The sequence below is a fragment of the Ambystoma mexicanum genome, chromosome 11 (genome assembly GCF_040938575.1).
Source record: "Ambystoma mexicanum isolate Mex_15411 chromosome 11, UKY_AmexF1_1, whole genome shotgun sequence".
Classification (NCBI taxonomy): Eukaryota; Metazoa; Chordata; class Amphibia; order Caudata; family Ambystomatidae; genus Ambystoma; species Ambystoma mexicanum.
The window spans coordinates 1,121,979,068-1,122,005,217 of record NC_090934.1 but is presented as its reverse complement, the minus strand read 5'-3'; the positions used below and the strand labels follow the sequence as shown (position 1 = coordinate 1,122,005,217).

Here is a 26,150-nt window from a genome sequence, read left to right as displayed (position 1 = left end):
CTTCATAGCCTTTATTTGAGAGGAACTAAACCCTTCCAGGGGACAATTATGAGCAGCCCAGTTTCAGGTAAAATAATTACATAATGCATGGGAATTAAGTTTACAGTATCTGGGTCATCTAGTTTCCCCCTGTACCCAGCAATGTTCCGGGATATTAGAAAAAGAGTAGTAAGCGGTCCACTGGCCTGCCTCCATGTCAGGAGGGATTCAATGGGAAGTTTCTTGAAGTAGGATATCCTGTGCCCCTTTGCACATGAATATGCTTTTTTGTTTTGGGGAGACAAGGGTTGGAGGACATGGAGAGGTCATTGATTGTCATTCCAACTCTTCAATAGAGGAGAGAATTTCAAACTGATATTCAGGCAACACAGCGCGCCCCCCCCTCAATTTTAAACGTGCTTTGATTTTGTTTTCTTTCCTCCACAAAGACCCTTGGGCCTCAACAAAAGTAAATCTTTTGGGTTGAACATTGAACTGGTCAGGCCTATCTAAAGAACAATATGAATGTGCAGCATCTGAATTTTTGGAATAATCCTGTGCCTTTTGTAAGTAAAAATGAACGTTTAAATTACTCGTTGGGTAAACAATGGTAGAAACTCAATCTAAGTCTTCCGATCAGAAGTACAAAATGCCGGGTTGGATCTTAATAAGTAGGTCAGAAAATTCGGATCAGCAAAATTCACTGCAATACAATTACAGAACTTTTGTTCGTGGAGCCCATCCAGGTAGCACATCCGGCCACAATAATGTTTTATGGATTACTACGAGAGCCCCTCAAACTAGTATTAAGCCAACATGTCATCCTATTTATAAGTTATATAGTAGTCTCTTTTTTATTTATTGGTATGTATGTCTACGTTCACTAGGATGGCGACTAAGGGGACAGCCTTGGTGGTTAGTCTAAAACGCATGCAGGGGCATCTTTAAGGCATATTGCCTTAGGTTTTGGGCCAATCAGAATATTTATAGATGAGCTATCCAAGGGGGCTTCGGATTTAATAGCCCTACGACTTTCTATGGGCTTTTGATCTGCTCAAACTTGTGTGGCGAATCTGAAGTATGACTCGGACCAAAGGACATGGTTCAAAGCAGTTTTATTTAAATAAAGGAAAATGCCTAACTTGCTCTACTACTAAAAGGGGATTCTCTTCCTATGAAACTAAAACTAAGGTGCTCGTCCAAATGTCAGAATAACCCCCATAAAAGTCCTCCATCCTCACCTGTCCCACTATATGGCCCTACCACTACATAAACAAAACAAAGAAACAGGCTTTAATCCTGGGATTTGTCAACACTGCCTCGCTGACTCCTTCTTCTTCGGACAGATTCTTAATATAAGTTCTTCAAAGGACGCGCTCTTGCCTGCATCACAGCAACAGTTCTTATAAAGCAAACCCAGTTTTCTCTCAGTTCCTCATGTATAAAGAAAGTTAACAGTTCTCATAAACCGAATACAGATTTCTTTCAGTACCTTGTATATACAAAAAGGTAAAAAGTATGTTAGTCCTTAATCACTCAGTTCACCCAAGCTCATATCGCTTGTATTCAGGAGAAGTATCAACGTATCCTCATTCACCAATGTCTCATCTTGAAGTCCACTTCGCTCCCTCGAGATTCCTGACTCCATGGTAGCAGGGACTTTACATTTTGTAATTCGATATTGTCCATGTCATTAGTTCTTGTGTTTCTCAGGACCCCTTGAATCAGATATCGACTATGCACGGGGCCCCTAGCCTCTTGTTTCTCTTTCGCATAGCTTTCTGCCAGAGGTTGAATCCCTTTCTCCTGTTGGGACATGGCAACCTGATTATCTTGACTTTATACTGGAGATTGCATCCCCTTCTCCGATTGGGACTTGGCAAACAGATTCTCTTGGTTTCCAGTATCTTTATCCTGTTATATATAACTTCTAACTCCTGGGTACTGATTTAGTCTGCTTAATCTGCTTTCAGGCTATTTAGCCATAAAATGGTTAAGGGTTTTGATTCCCTCTGCGTAACGATCAACCGGCCCTTTCCTCTATTCCTGAGTGGCCGGCATGCCTGCATTTTCACAGCGCTTCCGCCAGGGAGTCTCTTCCTCTAGGTAAGGACAGAGCTTTTATAGTTATCTTTGAAACAAGTGGTAACAGGCTTCTGATTATATTATGTCAAGTCTGAGGAAGGTTCAGCAATGGTGTCAGTCAATCTGTTGGGAAGACTGCTGGAGTAAAAAGTGCAGAGGGTATTCAATGGCCTCACGGTTTTGGTGAATCGTAACAGTAGCCGGAATCGTAAGGTTGACAGTTTTGCAGAAAATAGAAGCATACCGCAAGTAGATTGGTCGGGGGTGATGTCAACTTTGTGGGAAAAGGGCAGCATTTTTGTTGGCCCTACCTAAGTAGATTAGAATTTGTATCTTGGAACTCACGCGGGAGTGTGCACTTGTTCTGCAATGTTGACACCATGTCTCTTTTAAAACAATGCAATTGTGTCTTCCTGCAAGAGACATGGAAAACAACTTCACCTGTGATAGACGGTTACCATGTCTTTTCCCAGGCAGCAAGACCCAGCTCTGGCGGTCGCCCGGCCGGCGGTCTAAGGATTGTGATTGGCTCAGGGTAAGGGCTAACCGCTAGAGAGGTGCTGAAACTCCTGTTTGGGGTAAAAGCCGTAGAAATGTCAAAGTGTGGTGACCGTAATTCAGTCTTGTTAATCAATGTCTACTGGCATAAGAGTATCGCCGATTTTAACGTGTTTCTACAGTCTATTATAAATTGCATCATAACTTGGCAATGTGGCTTACCGACGGGACATGTTATATTGGCTGGGGATTTAAACGCAACAGGTGTGGAAGTCAATACAGAAGACAACACATAGGATAAAACAGCTGATATGGGGGTTTTTGGGGTCCAAAGCGCAGTCAGGCAGGAACTGGTGCGTAGCCTTATCATCAGAAGGACTTCTGATGGTTAATGGTAAGGTTAATGGGGACTGCCCATTGCAACCAACATGGTATCGCGTGTATTAGCCATTCCACTTTGGACTATGTTTTTGTAGATAATTATTTATTTAGCTGCTGCCTGGCGATGCAGATCACCAAAAATGTATGCAGCGATCATTGTATGGTTCAAGCAGATTTCAGTTAATTCTTCTGCACTACTACACAGGGCGGCTCAATGAACTTGACAGTGAATGCATTAAATAATGGAATACACTGGTCACTCAAAGGTAATAAGCGCTTAAATAATAGTCTATAGGAAGCCATTAAAAAACTATGTTGGATTGGAAGTTATGTGCATTTAGTGTCGATAACATTGACATATCATTACATTTGGTGGGTAACGTACTGAGGAATAAAAGAAGCCTCCCTAGTAATGGTAAAAAAATCCATATGCACGTTTTCAACGAACTCCTCACAGAAAAGAAAAGAGATATGAGGAAAGCTTTCAGGGGAATTAAGTATTTGAGCTGTTCTCCAGAAACAGAAATTATTCAGTGTGAGTGAGTAAAACAAGTAAATAAGAATTTTTCTAAACATCATCACGCAAAATTACTGCACAGAGATGCAGAAGTAATATTACAAACGTTGATCAACAGCGATACTGGTTCCTTCTGGGAATTGATTCATTCCCAGTAAATCTCTGCACCCACTAAACAGCCACCTGGGCTAAGAATTGTGAAGAGCTTCATGCATTGGGGCATGGTTTGTACGAGGGAGGCGAAGGTTGCTTTTAACAATGATCAGGGGGTGGCCTCTCTTGGTAGAAACTGAGGATGTATTGGAGCTAATTAATCCTACTAAGCACTCCAGGGCACATGGCCCGAATGACCTAACTAAAATAACATATTGAAAGAAGGCCTGTTTACTTGGGCCACTGTTCTACCTATACTATTTAAGAGAATTATAGCAAAAGAATGCTTTCCTGTGTCCTGGCAGACGTCTTTCGTGGCGCTGATCTTCAATCGCAGCGTGAAAACAAACCCCAACCAACTATCATCCTATTACTTTGATTGATGTGGACAGTAAAGTATTTGCGTCCCTTTTGTTTTGGGACCTCGGAGAATGGCCATACTCTACTGGTAGGCTTAATAAATTACAAACTGGCTTTCGTAAGGGTCATTCGATAGACATAAACGTCTTGGTGGTAAGAGCTATCCAAGAACATGCATGGGCTGCAAAGACCCGTGTACTTATGAACCTCAATTCACCTCTCTGCAGAATTTGATAGTCTATCTGGATAGACTTTGATCAACACTGGCCAAGTGGGGGCTACCGGGTGGTTTATTAAAATTGATGATAGGATTGCATGAAGGTTCTGGAATAACATTGAGATTGAATGAAGACAGGAATTTATCACGTAGAATTCAGACGGAATCTGGTCTCAGGCAGGGATGTGTTCTGGCTCACTGCCTTTTCATTTTATATGTATCAGATGTAAGGGAATATTTGATGCCCTCTGCAGTCATATCTCTTAAAATTGGCTCCCTTAAAATCCACGGATCGCTTATGCTGATATGCAATGGAGCAACTTATCCTTCTATTCTTACATGATGTGGATGTTGAGGGATTACATTTGGTTGGCCGGTGCCTGGGCTGGCTTGAGCGCCCCATAGAGATTGCAGACTCTTTATGATTTGTTGCTTTATTTCCCGCGATTTCTAGGGATTGGTTTGCTCTGCACAGTTTGGCTTTGTAATGATTGCAGGATAGGCCTGGAAACAGGAGGTTTAATTAAAATCAATCACTGTTGAATAACAGGATTACGTTGTAATGGTCATGCCCATTGATTTCGCGATATGAGTTAAGGATGGTGCATCCACAGCAGCTCATTGTTACCATTGCATACTTTCACCTGGAGAAAAGATGGTAATGGTGTCCTGCTGTCACTCCTAAAATGGAACTTACGTGGGTTGAACAGCCACATATTGGTCAGAACGGTGAGTGCATACGTTGATATATGTGTAGTTAAATAGCCATACTTGGAAAACATATATGTGGTTGTGCCAACAAAATGTTTGCTAGAAACTCAAGAACCACTACATTCATATGATGTAAGGAGGGTGCTCACCTTTATCTATAGTTCTGAATGAATTTGCCTTTTTTTCCTGCATCATTATTCCTTTGCACTTTTTTATTGGGGGGTCCCCTTACCCACATTATCCTTCCCCCTTTCTATATGTTTCGCCCAGTATGGAGATAACAGGAATACCACAGGAGACACTTTTACAGTCCACAAAACCTGACATAAAGATCGAAGGTTTTATGCATAGGTCCTTTTCTTTCCAAGCTGATTTAGTCGCTGTCTTCTTAAGGATTTCAACGTCACTGATCAATAAGTACTGTCCGTATATCAATCCGCTGAATAGCTGGGAAAACATACTCTTTAGGCATAGACATCTGGGCAGTATACTTCAGAACAGTTCTGCTTGTCACTCTAGGTAGGTCTGGAACCAGAGGTAGCATGCAGGGTATGACTGCCTGTGAGGTGGGACAGATTATACTCTCCTTTTATTTTAATCAATGCCTTGGGATTCCAACATTCAGAGGCAAGTACTATTACTACTGCACTGTCAATGACATTCACTCTCTCATTGACTTGATCTTGGTCCCCACTGTGTATGCTCCTTATCTCTCTGGCAGCTCAATATTCCTGTGAACGTTCTTAGACGACCTTATAGAGCTAAACCATGAAGGACCCTGAATTGAACACCCCCATGGCATTATAAAATATTATCTCCCACTGATTTGACACTCAATAGTGAGGTTAGGCCCCACTTACTAAAGTAGTTTGAATTTAATGAGGTTTCTGTTCCCCTGAATCATCCTTCAAAGTTTATATAAGAGGAAACTGCATTGTCATCGAATATTATGTCAGAGTGTGTCTAATTGACCTTAGTCACTTTAGAGTCCTCTCTTTCAACCTCAAATATGAGTATTTGGTAGCTGAGTAGGCAGACTTAACTACATAATATTACCTTTAAATCTGCACAGTTCATAAAGACAGCTGACTTGGCAGACCAGGACGTCAAGCAAGCCATGCATGCCAAAGGGGAATGGGCAGGACAAGCAACCTGGGCACACCTTGACCAGACTCCAGATATACCAGATACATCCTGTCCTCTCTCTCTTCCTCTTCCCCTCCTCCCTCTACTCCCTGCTCTTCCTCTGGCCCTTCTGCGGCAAACTCTCCTCCCTCCTCTGCCTTTCCCCTGTTCTCCTCAGATTAGGTTTCTAGACAAGTCTGATCTATGAAAGTCTCATCAAAACAGGTTCTCCCCTGTTCCTCCAAAACCATCAAGGACCACATTGACACACTGGCTCCCGCTCTGGCTGATTTCTGCAACCACTCCTTCGCCACTGGAGTCTTCCCCTCCCCCCTGAAACACTCCCTTGTGCACCCCCTTCTTAAAAGACCCTCTGCCGACCCTTCCTGCCCAGCTAACTATCGCCCAGTCTCCATCACTCCTTTCCTGGGCAAACTCCTGGAAAAGCCGGCCATCTCCCAGCTTAACCTTCACACTGAATCTGTTGGTTGTCTCCATGACCATCAGTCTGGTTTCAGAGCTGATGGTCATGATGGTCAAGCTGATGATCAAGCACGGAAACTGCTCTCCTGAAAATCTGTGAAGACCTGCTCTCCAACTTCAATTCCAACACCCCCTGTGTCTTCATCTTACTTGATCTCTCTAATGCCTTTGACACAGTCAACCATGCCATCTTGCTCAATTGTCTCTGTTATAACCTGGGTATCACTGATCAGGCCCTGGCTTGGCTGACCTCCTTCCTCTCCAATCGACCCTCTCAGGTCTAACTTGGGTCCTTCCTCTCCTCTACCTCTTTCTCTACCTGTGGTGTTCCCCGGGGGTCTAACCTCTCTCCCTGGCTGCTCAACCAATATCTGGCAGTTCTTGCTCACCGCATTTCTGCTCTAAGCCCAAACTTTCAGTGCTATGCAGATGACACTCAATTCATCTTCAGGCTCCCTTCCGCCACCTCTTCTCCTTCTCTCATCTCTGACTGTCTGTCCGCCATCCAAGAGTGGTGCACCGCCAATGATCTCTTCCTTAAAAACAGTAGGACAGAGAATCTCCTCATCGGCACACCTGCTCCCTCCTTTCCTGTTACTCTCTGGTCAGCCTCTCTTGGCCCTCTTCCTGCTCCCACCTGTGAGGCTAAAAACGTCGGGGTCATCTTTGACTCCACACTTCCCTTCTCTCCTCACATCTCTGACGTCTCTAAGAAGTCTCACTACCAGCTGTACCTCCTCAGAGGTATTCTTCCTTTCCGCTCCTTCCGCCAGAATCTCCCTGTCTCCAGAGCTTTGGTTCTCTCTAGGCTGGACTACTGCAACAGCCTCTTTCTAAATCTGCCTGCCTCTATTCTCTGCCCTCTGCAACTCATCCAAAACAAGACTGCGAAACTTGTCCTTGGCCTCAAACCCATGGATCGTATCCCTCCAGGACTGAAATCTCTGCACTGGCTCCCAGTGGCTGCAAGGATTAAGTTCAAAACCGTCTGCATTGTCCACAAGGCCTTCTGGGGCCTGGGGCCTCAATAACTTCAACTCTATCTTCCTAAATATCTTCCCTCACAAGCTCTTCACTCATCCTCCTCCAACTCCCTCAGGGCCAGTCGCTTCTCCAAACAGCGAGTTGGTGGTAGTTCTCTTTCTTCTGCTGGGGCCTCCATCTGGAACAGCCTCACTGCCTCTCTGAAACTTCAGGAGAACCATCTCCGGTTCTGGAAGCACCTCAAGACCTTCCTCTTTGCTTATGCTTTCTCTCCTCCTCTCCCCTGCTGATCTCCTGGCTGAATCAGAAACTGCACTGGTTTCCTGGCTACCATCTGATCTCAGGCCCAGGTCCCCTCCCCCACCAGTTGCAAACATGCACTGCCCCCCTGGGAACCCTTGCACTCAGGGACTGTTCTGTATCCCCACAGCCCCTACTAGCACTTTACACCTGATGTCTGCACTTACCCATGCACTTGCCACCAGATGGCCGCACTTTCATTTATTGTCCTTATTTATCTTACTGTTATCCTATGAACTGCACTTTCCCTTTCCCTTTCCCCCTGCACTCCCCCCCCTGCACTTGCGCAATCTCAATGTCACCTGGCCTAGTAGGATCGCTGTCTCTGTCCTCCCTCTGTTTCCCCTCCCTTGCCTCGTCGCACCTTGAAATACTTGTGTATAGGCGCGTTATAAATGCCATACCATATCATATCATATCATATGCAACTCTCTGTTCTTTTTGCTCAAGCACAATTCACTGTGTTAGTCTCTTCTGCTTAATTTATTTCAGCATGTCATTTCAGTAGGGAAAGAGCCACCCCACTCTTGTTCGTTAAGCTTGCCCCTATCTGGAAAGGTGCTGGGAGGGGGGCTGTAGGTTCGGGCCAGCCAAAAATGCACACAACTAGACTCGACTTCGAAATGCAAGGGAATGATTGTGGCACACAGGAGATAAGAGCTGCTCTCCACCCTGAATGGGCACATTCAGAGGGATTGGATATGTCTGGGTACTATGTGATTGGGAGAAATGTTCCAGATTGGCGTCGTTGTTTCCTGTGAGGCCTATGTTGCCCAAATGTATACCAGTCTCGCCAGGCTCCTCCAATATAATAGGATCAGAGACACCTTTAGTAAGTGTGGAGATGATTACTCAGATGAGCCACATACCACTCCGACAGGGCAAAGGGATTGTCTCCACTCTGTTTAACATGATTTTGGTGTGCCAGAAAACCCCAATTACTGGCCTGGAGGGCTTGGAGGCTTGCAAAAGGTAGGTGGGATATACCATGCCATCTCCGATGAGAGGTTGAAGCTGATATGCACCCACTCGCAGAAAGTCTAACTGAACTCCCAATGTAAGTGGATCCAAATAAAGTTCCTAAATAGAGCATACTTTCCAACTGCTGAACTACTGAGAGCTTACCCTGATATCAGCCACCCATTCCAGAGATATCAGTGCCAATTTGATTGATCTGATTTGGGGCTGTTTTACGGTTTCAGAGTTTTGGGTGCAGGCGCTTGTGCAGCTAATTGCCATCGCAAGCCTGCCACTGAATCCTGATTCAGTGGGCTTGTGAAATATGGGAGCCTTTCCAAAGACACATTGGCTCTCTATGCCTCTAGCATTGGTTTGGCTAAGTGCTGCATCTTTGCAACATGAATTGGCAGGTCTAAGCTCGCTGTAGTTGGCTAGTTCAGAGACCTGCATTGGTGTACCAACTTTCAGATGGTGATGTCTGACTGCCTAATAGTGCAACCTCTAAGGGATGTTTGGGCGACATTCCACTTGCACCCACTGCAGGCCACTACCGCCAAGGATACTGTTTCAGTCGTTGCTGGTGAAATTGTTTTAGATGTGCTCTCACCGTGGGCTCTAGTTACGTGTTTGCTGTTCTTCACTCCTGGCCTATATTTGCATGATAGGTTCTTCTTCTGGATATGCATGTGCTAAACTCAGCCTGTCCCTCTAGCACCATAGACACCCGCAGCTGTGTGCGTACTGGCAATCGATTCCGCACTGCGGAAAAACTGCATTGAATGTGTTCACTGCGATGCTTACTGAAAAGATTTTTGCAAATAAAGTTCAGGACAAACCTGTATTCTTTTGTAAAATGAGAGGGTAGTGATTATTGTACAAACACGGCATGTACACCATAATTTTATGTTTTCTGTTTTTATATTTAATCACACAGGCATGTAAAATTCAAAATACAACCAGAGAATATTGTAAAATATTTGCTGCAGAGGCACGTGTCGTCTCAAACTTTGGACAGATACCAGAGTAAGTGATCTTTCTTTTTACATTTGGATTCTATGATTTTTAACAGACTTTGTGGCAAACCTATAATGTGACTTAATGTGTTATACTTCTGTTTTAAAACAGAGTTCATAAGCCAGTCGCCACTGATTTGAGCCCTTTTATTAAAGCAACAGTACCCACCTGTATATGCAGGACTCATCCCCAATTCACAATCGTGAATAATCATAAAAATGTAAAGTTTGAAGTACCCCTTCATCACCATGTTCAATGCGTGCTATGGTCCAGGAAAGTAACTATAATACTCGGAAGGCATACTCTGTTGAAAAAATATTTCGTTTTTAAGACTTGCCATTGTTTGTTCTTGGGGCCTTCCAAAGCAGCGCTTTGGGAGTCTTGTCTGCAAGATGCTCTGCCATTGAGGATGTCATTACGGGTTGAGCATCCTCTGATGCATGCCCTCATAGCAGGTGAGTATCATCTGTTTCTTGCATTGTCCCCAGAATGCATTGTAACATTGTAACCTGCACAGAGAGGACGCTGAGTCAGTGATGGAGTGGTTGGTCTTTAGCATGTACAGGTTCAACTGAACCGTACAGTTTTGATGTGTGTTACGATCGTCAATGCTCTTCCACGTGGTCTGAGATGTCAGTGGAACATCAAGAGGAGAGAAAACATATGAGAGTCTCTTCCTATCCTCCCTCTTCTCCTTCGGGAAAGCACAACCTTAAGAGGCTGTGAAAACGTAGGATGGTTTTGTGGGAGACGCTGTTTTACCTGCATCCAGGCTCCATGTACTTACAGCAGCTGATTTCTACAGCCCCCCTGCCGCTCGTGAGCAGTGCTGTGAAAGTGTACGGTGGTTTGGTGGGGAGACGTTTTCCAGTTTACATTTTACCTGCATCCAGACTCCACCTACCTACAGCAGCTGATTTCTACAAGTGACCCGCTTCCGCTCGTGAGAAGTGCTGTGAAAGTGTACAGTGGTTTACGTTTTACCTGCATCCAGGCACCATCTACCTACAACAGCTGATTTCTACAAGAGCCCCCCTGCCGCTCATGAGCTGTGCTGTGAAAGTGTATGGTGGTTTACGTTTTACCTGCATCCAGACTCCACCTACCTACAGCAGCTGATTTCTACAGGAGCCCCCCTGCCGCGTGTAAGAAGTGCAGTCGAAGTATACAGTGGTTTACGTTTTACCTACATCCAGGCTCCACCTACCTACAGCAGCTGATTTCTACAAGAGCCCCCCTGTCACGTGTAAGAAGTGCAGTCAAAGCGTACGGTGGTTTACGTTTTACCTGCATCCAGGCTCCACCTACCTACAGCAGCTGATTTCTACAAGAGCCCCCCTTCCGCTCGTGAGAAGTGATGTGAAAGTGCACGGTGGTTTACGTTTTACCTGCATCCAGGCTCCACCTACCTACAGCAGCTGATTTCTACAAGAGTCTCCCCTGCCGCTTGTGAGAAGTGCTGTGAAAGGGTACGGTGGTTTGGTGGTTCGGTGGCCTGGTGAGACAGTGAGCTGCTCTATCACATTTGAAGGCGAGGCGTAAGTCATTAAGTGGTTTAAGGCAGAACAATTTAATTTTGAACTAAAAGAGCTGTAACTAGTCTCTTGGATGAGCCCATAATAAAGATTATGCCTGCTAATTGCGCAGGGAGTATTAATTCTATTAAAGACTAGGAGGCGAGCATTATGCTTCAACTTCATTTATTCTACTAATAATAAATAATAATAATAAAATACTCTCTAGCAGTTTCAACAAAACACACACAATAACATTGAAAAGTGACTTCCTGGCACTTTTCTTCCTTTAAAACTACAAGTCTCAATGTCCCAGTAGTTCCCTGTTGCCCAGTCCAGCTATGACACTCTTCCTGTCCCTTGACTCCTCCTCTCTTTTACAGCTCTGAACTGCCTCTTGAACCTTACAACAATGATCTGTCTTCAGGGCCAATAGTTCCAACTTGGCACCGGCTCATCTAAGCCCATTCCCGCTCGTGCTTACTTCTTCAATTAACCTGGATTCTCCCTAAGGCTCTCTACTCAATTGCTCTTCTGTTCTTCACTTCCCCTAAGAATCATACAAATAAGTATATTAGGGTAGAGTCCATGTGCTGTTGTATCTATTACTTAACTACATACATTTATACAATACATGACTGGGTGGGAATTTAATGCTCGCCTCCTAGTCTTTAATAGAATTAATACTCCCTGGGCAATTAGCAGGGGTAATCTTTATTCTATGGAAAAACTGCCGGAGAGCATTATGCTTGTTCAAAGCTTCCCTAATACAGTTGTCGCTAAACTTTAAATCGGTTTGAAATAAAACTCTTTAAAAGTATTATCGCTTGCCCAATCTGCTGCTAGCATAATCTCCCGCATAGACACCCCTGCAGTAAACGGCCTGGACGCCATTGCCCCTCTTACTGAGTGTGCGCAAATACATTCAAGTCGGTACCTGCTATTTGCATCACCTCTCTCACCCACCTAGCTATGGTGGCTGTCGCTACTGCCTGAAAGGGCTTTCTGCATGCAATTAATAGCTGTGTAGTTCCGACTGCCCTACACTCCGCTGTCCTGCTCTCGTATTCTTTGATACATTTCGCCACACACCATTTGGGGTTAGTCGGAAAATACGGGTAATTAACCAAAGTCTTGCCTGTCTTGGTCCTTCTCACTATTGGAAATGTGACCCCTTCGGGTCAGAAGGGCATCCTGTTAATCTCTAACGCTCTAACATCTGCCACTCTCTTACAGGATACTAGGCATAATAACATTGCTAACTTGCCCAACAGCTGTTTCAGTAGTGAAAAATACCTTTCAAATGGCCAGCTCTTCAATAGCCGCAACACCACTGTCACGTCCCAAACCTTATTGTACTTTGCCTCTGGGGGTGCCTTATATTTCGCCCCTCTTATGACTCTGACTACTGCTGGGTGTTCCCCTGCTGGAACTCCTTCAATCGGTAAATGACCAGCTGAAATGGCTTATCTGTACATTCCAATGGTCCGATACGCTTTCCCAACTTGTAACAGGAATGCTAGAAAGTTCAATATCGCCACTACAGGGGCCGAAACGGGATGAAACGGGGTCTCCCTCTACACCAGTTTGACCACCTGGCCCAAGCCGTGTCATAGCTCCTCCTAGTGGATAGTACCCATGACTCTGTGATGAGCTCTGCAGCCTTCGCCGAAATGCCTGGCAGCGCCCCGCGTCTCCTGATACTTTGCATGCTATTAGCGGGAGTGTCCCTCTCCCTCTCAGAGGATGAGACGACCCAGCTCAGTCCATGAGTAGTCGTTCTCCCTCTGGGAGAAGTCGAGGTATGTCCGATGACAGTTCCATCAGCGTTGGAAACATACTTGCAACTTCCACAACGGTGCTATTAAGATCAACTTTGCCTTCTCCCTCTGACATTTTGCTAAGAGCCTGCTCAGAATCAAGAAAGGGGGGAACGCGTAGTGCAGGTCCCCTGACCATTGTTGGAGGAATGCATCCGTGCCTCGCACGTCCGGGTCTAGCCTCCAGCTGAAGTAGCTGGGTGTCTGTGCGTCGAGGTGAGACGTGAACAAATCTGTGTGAACTGGACCCCACAGATGATTCAGAGTCTGACAAACTCTGGTGTCTAGGCCCAAATCGCTGGGGTCCGTCAGGTATCGCGAGTTCCAGTCGGCCACTACATTCCGCCATCCTGGCAGGTATTCTGCTGTTACTAACGTCCCCGACTGAATGCAGTAATGCCAAAAATCCTTTGTTAGCTCTGCTATTAGTCAGGATCTCGTCCCTCCGAGATGATTTATATATTTGACCGCTGATATCGAGAAGGACACATAAACTCACTCTTTCTCTGGTAAATGCTTTGATAGTGAAAGAACCTGCTAGGAGCTCTAAACAGTTTATGTAAAGACGGAGCTCTTCTTCTCTCCACTTCCCTCCGGTCTCTAGAGATCTGCATCTTGCTCCCCACCCTATGAGCCTGGCATCTGACTCTATTACTAGATCCGGTCGATTCCCGAAAATGGCACGACCTTTCCAGGCGTCCATATTCTTCAACCACCCCTTTAGTTCTCTGATGGAGTCCTGATCTAACGGAATTAGCTGATGGTACTTCAGGCCCTGTTGGAGATGCTTAATCTTCCATCTCTGAAGCGCTCGATAATGCAGTGGGCCTGGAAAAATGGCATGTATCGATGCTTCCAGTATCCCCACTAACCTCGCCAGCACTCTGATCTATACTGTCTGCTTGCTTAAGCAGTCCCTGATCTCCTTTTTGATATCTCTTATTTTTCTTGTTGGCAATTCTAGGGTTGCTTTCCTGGTGTCTAGTACGAACCCAAGAAATCTATCCTTTGAGCCGGCTTTATACCCAACTTCTCTACGTTCACTAGGAAACCTAAAGACGTCAGGAGGTCCTGTATCCATCTTGTCTGGTATACTAGCGTCTCTCTCTCTCTATTCTGCCAAGAGTAGGAGGTTGTCTAAATATATAATCATCCTGACGCCCTTCTCCCGAATCGCTGCTGCTACCGATCTCATCAGCTTGGTAAAGGCCCAGGGAGCTGAGGCTAGCCCGAAGTGCATGGTTCTGAACTGCCACAGCTGGTTGCCCCAGCAAAATGCTAAGAATGTCCTGCACTCTTGCTGAACTGGTACTGTTAGATACGTATCCTTCAAGTCTAACCTCGTCAGCCAGTCTCCCTCTCTTAGCGAATCCCTGAGCTGGTGTATTCCCTCCATCTTGAAGTGGCGGTATACTATTCAACCGTTAAATTCTTTCAAGTTTATGACTGGTCGCACTTTTTCCTTTCTGTGGACCAGAAACATCTTGCTTATAAATCTGGGGGTCATGCAGCACTTCTCTATGGCCCTCTTCTCCTCCAGTTGTCGGAGTTCGTGGTCTACATTTTCCTGCTCTGATTGGGCTAAGGGCGGCTGCGAGGGCCAGCGTGCTTGTACTGGCTGTCAGATAAATTCTAGTTGCAGACTTCTGACGGTTTGCAAAACCCAAATGTCGCTGGAAAGTGCACACCATGTTTTCCAGAAAAGCCTGGTTCTGCCCCCCACTGGTGGGTATTGCGGTGCTCTCTCCTGGTGTAAAGTCCTGCCCTCTGCCGGCTCTTCTTCCTCTGCACCCTCTCAGCAATCTCCCTCTGGCGGGGTAGAAGGAGTCCTGCTGTTTGTTCTCCCAGTACTGTGCTCTGGGGTCTTCTTTCTTGAAAACGACCGGCTGCATGACCCCGATAGTGGCCGGTCCCAGTCAAAACTCTACCTGGAAAAATCTTCTTGATTGAAGCTTGCGCTTTCTCTAGCGAAGCGTATGTGCTGACAAATCGGCCCATCTCCTTGCCAAATGTCTCTCCAAAAAACAGGCCTTGTGCTGCTTCGCCGGCTTCATAGGACGCCAGGTCACTCAATTTAGGGTCTATCTTCAGGAGCAATCCTCTCCTTCTCTCCGGAGAGATTGCACAGTTCACATTGCCTAGCATGCAGACTGCTCTTTGGGCCCAACTGGCCAGCGCTTTGGGATCTATTGCTTCCCATGTGTCTCTGGCTCTCTCCGCCAGGTCTATTATTTTCGCTAAGGGGCCTTATATGTCTAACTCTTTCTCCTGGCAGCTATTCCAGGACCAATCAACACCCTTGCGTGGGTCCTTACTGGTCTTCGAGACGAAGGTCAACATCTTAGCATCCAATTCCGGCGTCTCCGCCACTTTCCCCGGGAGGTCTGGCCGCGGGCACTCTGCTCAAAGGCGCTGCCTCACTTCTTTGTCTTAGGTCTTCCTCAGTATGATGCTCATGTACTGTGTCACTCTGGGGGAAGGCTGTCAGTCTGATGATCTAAGGTTCCTGATTCTGTCAGGATCAATCATATCTGTCATCTCTTCTGGCTCCTTGACCAGATGGTTTTCCTTGCGGGCTCTCTTGCCCTCACTGGGTCTCACCCACTCTTCCTCTGTTTTCTCCTCTTCGTGAGAAGATAATTCGCCCTCTGCTGGTTCCTTTTCCGAACCTGGGCCCTCCTCACCCATATTGTCATGGGGAGGGGGTTGTGGGGCTTGGCACCGTCGGCCTATGCATTAAGGCTTCCTTCAGCTTAGAAAAGGCGTTGACAGCCTCGGGGTCTTCTCATTCACCTAGTACGGTCGACCCGGGGGGTCAGAAGAGGCTTTTCTCTTTCGGGTCTAGATACTCCCCTTCATCCCTGTCTTTGAGGGTTCTGTGGGCGTGCTATCGCTATCTCTGGTGCTCTCTCGCGGCTGACTCATTATGCTCTCCAGAGTTTCCAGCCTTTCTTGTAGGGATCGTACCCCCTGCGCCACTGCATTCGTCAACAAGCTCCCAAGCACTTCCTTAAAACTGGCAGCGAGGTCTAGAGGCTGCTCCTCCTCACTCCACTCAAATTCAGAAATCTTTCTGAGTGCTGTGTGCCTGGTATCTTATTCAGGTGTCCCTGCACGCCCACTGCTGCTTTGATCAGGATTGTTCTGTGCACTGTCTTGCAGGAGGTATCAATTCTCCCTTCTCCCGTGCAATGTAATTAGGCAATTTCTCATTCTTAATTTTTTTTTTTTTGTATGTGGCAAGCACCAGTGTATTAATCCTCCCTTGCAGGCCTTCTGGCACTTGTCAGTTCATCTGGGGACACTTCTGCTGAGAGGTACTCCTCTATCGTACGGCTTTATCCTGCTAGATAATCTGCATATGATGAATGCTGCGGAATGTAGAACGCTGCGAGAACTTTCACGCCTAAATCTTGTGAATGCTTGCAATCGCTAGCTCCGTGCACACGTCGCTTCCTGTGAAGCGCACTTCACGCAACCTTCTGACTAAATGTAAATACACATATTTTCAGTATATATAGCCATATTTACTATACTCTTATAAATGTTATACTATACAATGCATAACTACAGTAATTTAATCTGTCAAAACCTTCCAAGCATGCTCTAACTACAAAGAGATGAAGAGCAGTAAAAGAAGAGGAGGAGTCCAGGGACAGGAAGAGTGTCATAGCTGGACTGGGCAACAGGGAACTACTGGGACATTGGGACTTGTAGTTTTAAAGGAGCAAAAGTGCCAGGAAGTTACTTTTCAATGCTATTCGTGTGTGTTTTGTTGAAACTGCTGGAGAATAAATGAAGTTGAAGCTTAATGCTTTCTTCCAGTCTTGCCATAGAATGTCTACCAGATCGAAGTCTAGGAAGGCCAAAAATAGCCCACTTAAGAATGCTAATGAGATCATTTTGCAAAAAGCAGTAGGAGCAATCAGTATTGAAGAGGCAGCTAAGATAACGTTGTTTTTGCAGCAGAATAAGCCTGAAAGTGTGAACGTGGCTAAGGTCGAAAGGAAAATTACATCTTACTTTTCAGCTGACAAAGGAGCTAATATCAAGCAGGCACAGGAAAAACCAATCAATACAGCAACAGTGAATGTACAAGATACTATCCATTAAATGGACATTGACAACAGTTTGTTGCTTAACATGTTCTATTCGCTACAGATTATAATTGCTGCTCAAGTATCGGTGCCTCCAATGACAGATTTTATAACATCTGTCCCTAATGTTGTACCCAACAAAGACTTAATTAGCGTTCTGGAAGAGACTTCACTGCCTAGATTAAGTTTGTCACCAGTACTTTATCCAGAGTCAGTTGATAAGGCAAACTTGAGTACAAACACGACGCAGCAGTCTTCCTTGGATATGATGACGGCAATTAGCACAATAGAATTTGCATTGAAAATCCTATCGAAGTTAGGCAGTCGGCTGAATGAAGAAATGGCCCTGTTCGGGGCAGCACTAATAAAAATGTAATCGAAACTGTCACAACTCAATGTAAATGCGCAACCGGGTGAACGAGCAGCTGTCGAAGCTAAGCACCTATTAGGCATAGCTGAGTCATCGAGTGCTAAAATTACTAAACCGATGGTAATGCAGCGTGAAAGTATAGCACAGAAGGACTTCATGGATGCTAATAATTCAAATGCATTCTTGTCATGCAAACAGCAGCGCCCTTTAACAGGCCAACAACGTTATGCAGAAAAGACTGGAAAGTCAAATCAATCCCGAAAATTCAACCAATAAATCTTGCACAACACTTGGTGGCAGCTGCAGAGCCAGGAAAAAGAGAAATCGTAAGAGAAGGAAGGAGGAGGCTAAGAAACGTGATTCAATCACTGGATGGTGGGTCCAGGATCAACTGCCGGCAAACTCTTTGAGCAAAAAGGCAATGGATACCTCTGTTACTGATCTGAGTCGGAAATGATCACAGACTTGGTGATTGAAAGATGATCTACACCAGAACCGTTGGCTAAGCCATGTGAAAGAAGGAGGAACAAGTGCGCAATGGATAATGGGATGCAAGAAATTGAAATCATCCATGCTCCCTCCGTGGAACCTAGGACAAATTCTCTTACCAGAAGATATTTTACCAAAAGCGAAACATTTTATCAATAGGTCGGTTTTATTAAATACCCTGCAACAAATTCCTTCAATCATAGTCCTGAGTTCAGCAGACTTTGAGTTTGCTGAGATTCTGAAAAATGTTTTAACAAGCTCATCGCATGTTCATTGCACTTCCAAGGAAGTAGCTACTTATTTAGAGATTATGAAGCTCATTTTCTGAAATTCGGCTTCTTAGTAAAGGAAGTAGAGCTGAAGTCATTTGCACATAAACAGGCTAATAAGCTATAGACTTGTCACCAGTCAGACCGATATAAAAAGGCTGACCTGAGTGGAAAGGCAGAGGCTATGAACGACGTTCAGGGCTGAAAGTGGCTTACCAAACTTCTTCCGAAAGCTTTAATGAATCGAGTGAATAGAATGACTATCTTGGAATTCACGTGGATTCTCCCATTTACTGGCCCATACTGGTTCACTCCATTCGTTGCAATCTTCAACAATCTTCCTACTGCAAGAAACCTTGATGACTAGTGAACAGGTAGTCAAAGGCTCTCTATTTTCCAAAATAGGGCACAGAAAGGTCCCTTGGAGAGGCCATTTGGTGGTCTTGTCGTTGGCATTAGAAACAATATCTGCACAAGTGAGTTGAAAAGTCCTACAAGTAACAATAATGTTCTAGCAGTTGAAATTCGTTTAAGTCTTCCTAACAGTGACCATAGAATTCTCCTTATAAACATTTATGACCCCGCCCCTGGGGTGAAAAATACGGATGGAATCTTTGTAGTAATTACATTATTAATTCTAAGGTGGTGGAAATCTAGTTCTGATTATATAATATTAGCAGGAGACCTAAATGGATACTGTAAGGATACTAGCAAGATTAATGCAGATGAATGGGTTCAATATGATGCGATACAGTTGCAGGAACATACTGATAGGTCCGGACAACGATAGTCCAGGTTTCTTTCTGAGTTTGATCTCATAATGCTTAGTGGTCAAATCCCTTGGGCACATGCCAGGTGGTTATACCTGGCATTTTGGAACCACGAGCATGACCACTGACTATGTGTACTGTTCACAGGAATTAATCCACGCTGTAAGAGGTCTGTCCCTCTCTCCAAATGTTAACGGTGATCATTGTGTAATCAAGCTATCACTTGATTTTGATAGAGTGAGTAACAATATGGAATACCCGGGGGGAGGTGCAGGATAATAATACTAAAAATAGAATCAGCTGGTCAGAAAAGAACTTGCGCCGTATGAGCAAATATATGGGGAAACCGGGTGCCATAGAATTAAGCGGTTTGAGCCGTAAAAGCCCTGGTGAGATTGAGGTTTCGATTACACAATTAACTTCTACTTTGCTAGTGTACATTTACCTGAGACATTTCAAATTAAGAATCCCCAATTTGATAAACATTTTGACAATAACATCAGGAATGCCAAACAGTCTTTGAGACTTAAGATCAGGTAATTTGCCATCCGGCGACTGACATTAAGGTGCGTCGCACTTTAATTAAAAATAATCTAAAAGTAAATATACTAATTGGCTCAGAAGGCACCACTTTTCCTTGAAAAACACTCAATTGCAAAACACTCTTAAAACTCTGGCAGGAGGGAATATAAAGATGATCTGGGAAGCTCTAGGTGCATACAAAGGAAATAGTAAAAGAGATTTGATTAATCCTATTTCTTTTACTGTATGATATGATATGATATGATATGATATGATATGATATGATATGATATGCAAGGACCGTCTATATCGAAAAGACCTTTAGATGTAAGGCAGAGCTGGGCATAACTCAGTTAATGCATCCTATCCCTTTTAGGCTGATGTATGATGAGGAAGATCTCATGAATTGAATAGCCATACTTAAACGCCCACGAGCTCCAGGCCCTAACAGCCTTGAAAACATTGCTTTAAAATAAAATCCTGTATAGTGTTCATCTCTGCTTAAGATATTGTTCGATAAGGTCTGGGTAGATCCATAAATCTTGGTGTTGCTCAATATTAATTCCGATATACAAGAAGAGATGTCATATTAACCTGGCCAACTACTGTTTATTATCAATGTTAAATGCCTTCAGAAAGATTATCACACCATTATTACCACAACTTTCCTGCCACTCTCTGGCCGGCCTCTCTTGGCCCTCTTCCTGCTCCCACCTGTGAGGCTAAGAACCTCAGGGTTATCTCCGACTCCACACTCTCCTCTCCTCACATCTCTGACGTCTCTATGAAGTCACACTACCAGCTGCACCTCCTCAGAGGTATTCTTCCTCTCCTCTCCTTCCCCCAGAAGCTCACTGTCTCCAGAGCTCTGGTTCTCTCTAGGCTGGACTACTGCAACAGCCTCTTTCTAAATCTGCCTGCTTCTACTCTCCGCCCTCTGCAACTCTTCACTACTTTCTCTAAACTCTAAAAATCAGTGCACACTTTCAGGAAGTAGATTGTTTTTCTTTAATATTTATCTCTCCCCTTCTGTGTGCCTTATCAAATTTGGAATTTTAAAACACAACCTTTATCCTGCAATGTCCAGTAATTACTTTACACTTATATAAAAGGATGTCATGGTTTTGCCGAGTTCACATAGAATTATTGTTCATCTCAGGGATCAGGTAATCACCCCGATCCTTATTGTTGTCGACCGGTTTCAACGGGTCTCTGTATTTTCTGCTTTCTTCAGGTAAATTTACTTTGATCTTATAAACATCATGTATGTTATGCAATAAAAAAGCCAATCATATTTTTCCTTGTTTTATCTCGTTTTTTTCTGGGGCAAGCTTATCTCGTTATTTTGTCATCAGCGTCTTATTTCGCTTCCACATCTCCCAAAAAAGGGGGAATATACATAAAGGGGCACCATCAGTGCCTCTCTCAAATCGTTTTTACAATCTTGGCATCTTACTATCATTTCATCTTCTATTTGGACTGGAAACTCTTACCAGTCTTCTAGAGGGACTCAATTTGGTCTATTCCTCTTATGGTCGGATCTTGCAGCGTCTACAAAACAGCAGTCCCACATCTCTGTTTTAACAAAGTTGGCTGCCATTAGTCTATTTCATAAATGTCTGTAAAGTCATTCAATTGAATCAATTTTCACTCATTTATGTCTCACCCACTTGATGTGTGCTTTCTGTTCTGTGTCTCTTAATCCAGGAACTCCCGGGAGTGGGTCACATGGGAATGTGTGGGTCAGCTCCTCCGCACTGTTCTTGCCATCTATTAATGTGGTGAATAACCTGCATCAACAATAGCTCACGTTAGACATATGCACTTTGTGGGATTCGATATTCTCGCAGTCTGCTCAGTCCTCCCTAGGCTTATTCACATCTGCTCGATCGCCCCGCAATGTCATCTTACCTTTCAGCAACTTTTCCAAATGGCTGCCTCGCTCTCTCCCGATTTTTGATCGCAGCTGCCATTTGGAAAGTTTTACTTTATATGTGGGCGGTCACATGATCGATACGTGATGGCAATCTGAAAATATTCATTATTTTTGGTTCCCATCTGTGTCGAGCGGCTTAATGACCCGTTATTGTTACTCCCCAAATGTTCGTATCAGGTGTGATGCCCTGATGGATTACATTGATTGTAATCAGTGTCTCAATACAGTTGCTACTAATGGCATTGCTATGTGGACTTTGTAGTCCTTACATCAATTCTTGTTTTTAAACAACATTCTTTATCACGTAATGTTCTCTTGTTTGGCCATATTCTAAGGCCTCCCAGATTTAATCTAAATGCGCCTTGCACGTGGGCGCAGAAGATCTCTGTGCTCTGTCTACCTACTCGGGCATCTGTGGTGTTGGTTTGTGGGTAATGTAGTTAGATCTGAATTCTATAAACTGTCATAGTCTCTAACTCACCTTAAATCGTGTCATGCCACCTTATACACTGTTCTTTAGACAAAAACAGACACTAGGAGCCACTGCTTCCTTTTCATTCACCCCAAGATGGTCTAAATCAACCGACATGCTGCTAGTCTGTTATTAGTTTTGAATATTTTCCCATAATCTCTTTTTTTACATGGCTGGGTTTAATCTTTCATTCTGATCTTAGTAAACCGTATTATGTATGGGGGTGTCTACATTCTGGAGTTAACGCATATGGTTTTTGCCTTTCTTATTGTCCCCTTTGTGGGGGTCTTCTCAGTTCCAAAACTGGGAGTATACGTATAATAATATTCTTCTCATGGTGTATCGCTTTTTGTCATTCATTACCTTCTCTATTGACATCACAATGTGGCCAGATGACTTTTTAGCCTGTAGATCCACATTTGTTCTCTTCTTAACAGTAAGGCTGCTATATTCCCCCTCTCCTTGGGATCATTACTTTTCGATTATCGTCCATCTGATATTGTTTTCTGTATGTTTGTTCTGTATGAAGTGTTCCACACGGAGGGGGGTCAGACGTTTCGTCCTAATGTTGGATCTATGTTCACATATTCTGATCCATATTGCCCTCGTGGTCATTCCAATGTATTTATTGTTGCAAGGGCAACTGATGAGATAAAACCACATTGGAGGTATTACAATTTGTGACTGATCTCTGCTTCCATGTGTCTTCCAACCTATATCTATTGCGGTTGAGCGTTGGGTTAGAGGGCAAACTGAACATCCACCGCAGGGTGTATGTACAGTGGCCTTTGCAGCCCCCATATAGGTTGGGTCATGGGTTCTTTTTTCTCTTCCCTATACATGTGTACCAGTGCATCTCTAATATTCCGTCTTCTCTTGATGGCAAATAGTCGAATGTTTAGATTCTTCTCTCCCACATTGAGTATATGCCAATGTCTCCTTCTTTCTTTTTTTATCCTGTTCATGACCGGTGAGTGGCTGAAGACCGCTGTTATCTGGTTGTCATCCCTTGTTTTGTTGGGTCAGGGTTACTTCTGTAGGTATATTCTTAGCCCTCTTTCTGGCTTGTTTAATGGTTTTCTCTGGATAGATAGTTCCTCTCTCTCAAGTTCTGTGACAGTCTTTCTGCATGTCCGTCATACTCTTGCCGAGTTGAACAGTTCCTTCGAAAGCGAAGGAATTATCCAAATGGCAGATTCTCTTTCAGAGTTCTCTGATGGAAGCTACTGAACTCCAACAAGGAGTTTCTATCAGTCGTTTTCTGGTGTACTGTTGGCTCTATTCCAGTGTCTGTCCTACTGATCTTCAGATCAAGGAAGGTGGTCTCTCTCTTGCTATATTCATAGGTGAATTTCAAATAGGGGTGTAAACCATTAAGCCAGTTCATAAATTTAAGGAGAGTTTCCTCCACTCCTTCAAAAAACATCAATATGTCGTCTACAAAACGACACCAATTTAGGATTCTTTTGCGATGGGGTTGGACTGATGGTAGATGCTCTGTTCTTCGAAATCAGCTACGTACAGATGGGCTTCGCCCCCATTGCTGTGCCTGAGATCTGTTCGTAATATCTTTCGTCCACTAAAAAATATTTTTTCGTCATTTACTATCGACAGCAAATTGCATAACCAAAACAACGGGCATTTCAGGTGGCGGCTGTTGAATCCGTAGCACTTTCTCAATGACTTTCAAGGTTTCAGTCTGTGGAATCTTGGAATACAGAGATTCATTCAATGTCCATTGTGACGATGTAGATGGTTCAGTCTCTTATACCATTGTCTCTAGATGTTGTAATACTTCTGTGGTATCTTTGGTGTATGATTTCATGCAGATTGCTTCATCTTTAATGAAGAAGTCCACGAACTGCGGGAGAGGTTCAAGTATAGAACCTATCCCAGACACTATCGGACGACCTGGTGGTGTACTCAGTCCGGACATCTAGGAAATCTTGGACTCAAAAAGTCTGCCTCTTTTTGACTAATGTTTCCTTCTGCTAGAGCTTTCTCTATTACTGGATTAATTAGATTCCTCAGTGTCTCTGTGGGGTCACTACCCAACCTTCTGTATGTTGTCCTGTCATTGACTAAGGTGTTCATCATAGTTTTGTAGTTGTCTTTGTCCATTATTACCATGGCCCTGCCCTTGTCTGTGGCACACTTTTTGAGTCCAAAATGTCCCAGATGTCCGGCCTTTTATTCACTTCCAAAGATACATAAGTCCACCACAAGGTCGTCCGATGAAAGAATACAAAATTGTTGCATTTGTTTAAAGCTCGATAGACAATAAACAGCACATCATGTATTGACTGGCTGTAACCAACTGGTCAAAACATATGAGAAATTACTACGTTGTTTTGTTGCTTTGTTGCAGAGTATATATGAAGATGTTTTCTGGAGGTACTGTATTAATCTGTGCAATATAGCTTTGCTGATTGCCTTATACAAGTTTGGAAGATTGTTGAGGAGAAATTAGGAAACTAGGGAATTGCTCAGTTGACTGGTTTGGTTTATTTTAATGTATATGTTAATTAATTAATATTTTGAATGTTTTTTAAGTTTATGTAAATGTAAAATAGTTAATTGAACCAATATACATATTAAATTAAATAAAAAATAAGAGGAGGATAAAGATGAGCAACAGTCAGCAGTCACTGAGGTACATTGTCCTGCCTGTAGCTCATGCTCTTCCTGCTGCTGTTCTTCTGTGCTTCCCTCAGCACTTGTTTGTATTCCTTCCTATTCCTTCTCCTGCATCTCCCTCTATGCCATCACTTTCTTTGGGACAGTTGAAAGAACTGATCGAGAAACTGCAGAGGGGATCCACATCACCTTCCTGAAATAAACTTCAGCTAGCATCTCCCCGGGCTCGACCATAATGGTGATTTATCACACATCTGATAATGCATTTCCATCTGATCATATTGACTGTAGAGTGGAAGCATTCCTAAAGTGGACATGTGCACCAATTACATTTCCTGTGAGGTTTGGTATCTATGCTTTTTACATTATTATGTCTTCTTGAAGACATCAATGCCCTTTCAGCAACATCAACGTATATCTACAGATTGCATTTACATCTGATTGATATTTTCTGCAATACCTTAAAATCTTCTGTTTATGCCTCTTAAATCTTCCTTTTTTTTCATCAGAAGTTGTTTGACATTCATTTAGGTGGATGTATGGAATAGAAGGCAGACTATAGGAAAGTGGATAAACTTATCAGACCAAAGCCATCACTGACTATATGGTGAGTCCCTTCGACAAGACTTCCCTTTCAACCACAGTCCAATGTTCCCTCTAGAAACCATCATATCAGGCAGAAGGAAAAGACAGGGATGTTACTGCTGCAGTCATACAACCCACTATTCCACTGTAGTCTCCTCAGCAGCCAGACTGTGTCAGGGGAGACACGTGATTTGACTGGTAAGGTGGCTGAAATCAGCAGATCTTACAGGCGTGGGAGCAATCTGTTACTGACATTTGGGTTAACTAAATTATATGACATGTGTGGCGTGATGGAGAAAGGAGGCTGACAACGCATTATCATTTTGGCTGTAGACTTTTATTCAGAATAACTCGGGTACTCGGCAGGATGTAAGTCAAAAAACAAAATACTGTCTTCTGTTTGAACCTACTACTCTATCCCTACTACTAAGAAATAAACCAAAAATGATTCAGTGCACTTCTTATCAAAGTCTATAGGAGAGTGGCTTCCGTCTCCTGGTGAAATAATCCAGTCTCAGGCTGACTTAACAGCAGTCTCTTGCAATCGGGTGTGATTTACCAAATACACTTAGACCAGGAGAATGACTTCCTTCTCCTGATCTATCTGGAAGAGTTCAAGAGACGATTCCTTGATAGTCCTTTAGAAGTCTCTTTATTTTCTCCCAAGGATTTGCAAACTTAAGGCACTATCCACTCTTCTTCTTATTTCTGGCGGCACTTTATTAGGACTTTTTATAACTCTAATATTAGGGATGTTATTCCCAGACACCTATTTGACCTTTTGGTATCTTTCACATGTGTTGGTTTTTCCACTGTGAAAAGGGAGTTCACTCCAAAGGCACTCGTGAGATTTATGGTTTTTCATATCACCACTGTAACATGGGAGATTACACCTGAGCAAT

At 43.9% G+C, this 26,150-nt stretch overlaps 1 protein-coding gene across 2 annotated transcripts in view; it reads left to right on the top strand.

Annotated features, from left to right (window-relative positions):
• Positions 1–26,150, top strand: part of ALPK3 (alpha kinase 3) — a 1,238,914-nt gene that overhangs the window by 1,027,946 nt on the left and 184,818 nt on the right. For both annotated transcript variants that reach the window (XM_069624457.1, XM_069624456.1), the window contains one exon: positions 9,688–9,776. In XM_069624457.1, the coding sequence (XP_069480558.1) occupies positions 9,688–9,776 (89 nt within the window). The remainder of the gene's footprint in view (positions 1–9,687; positions 9,777–26,150) is intronic.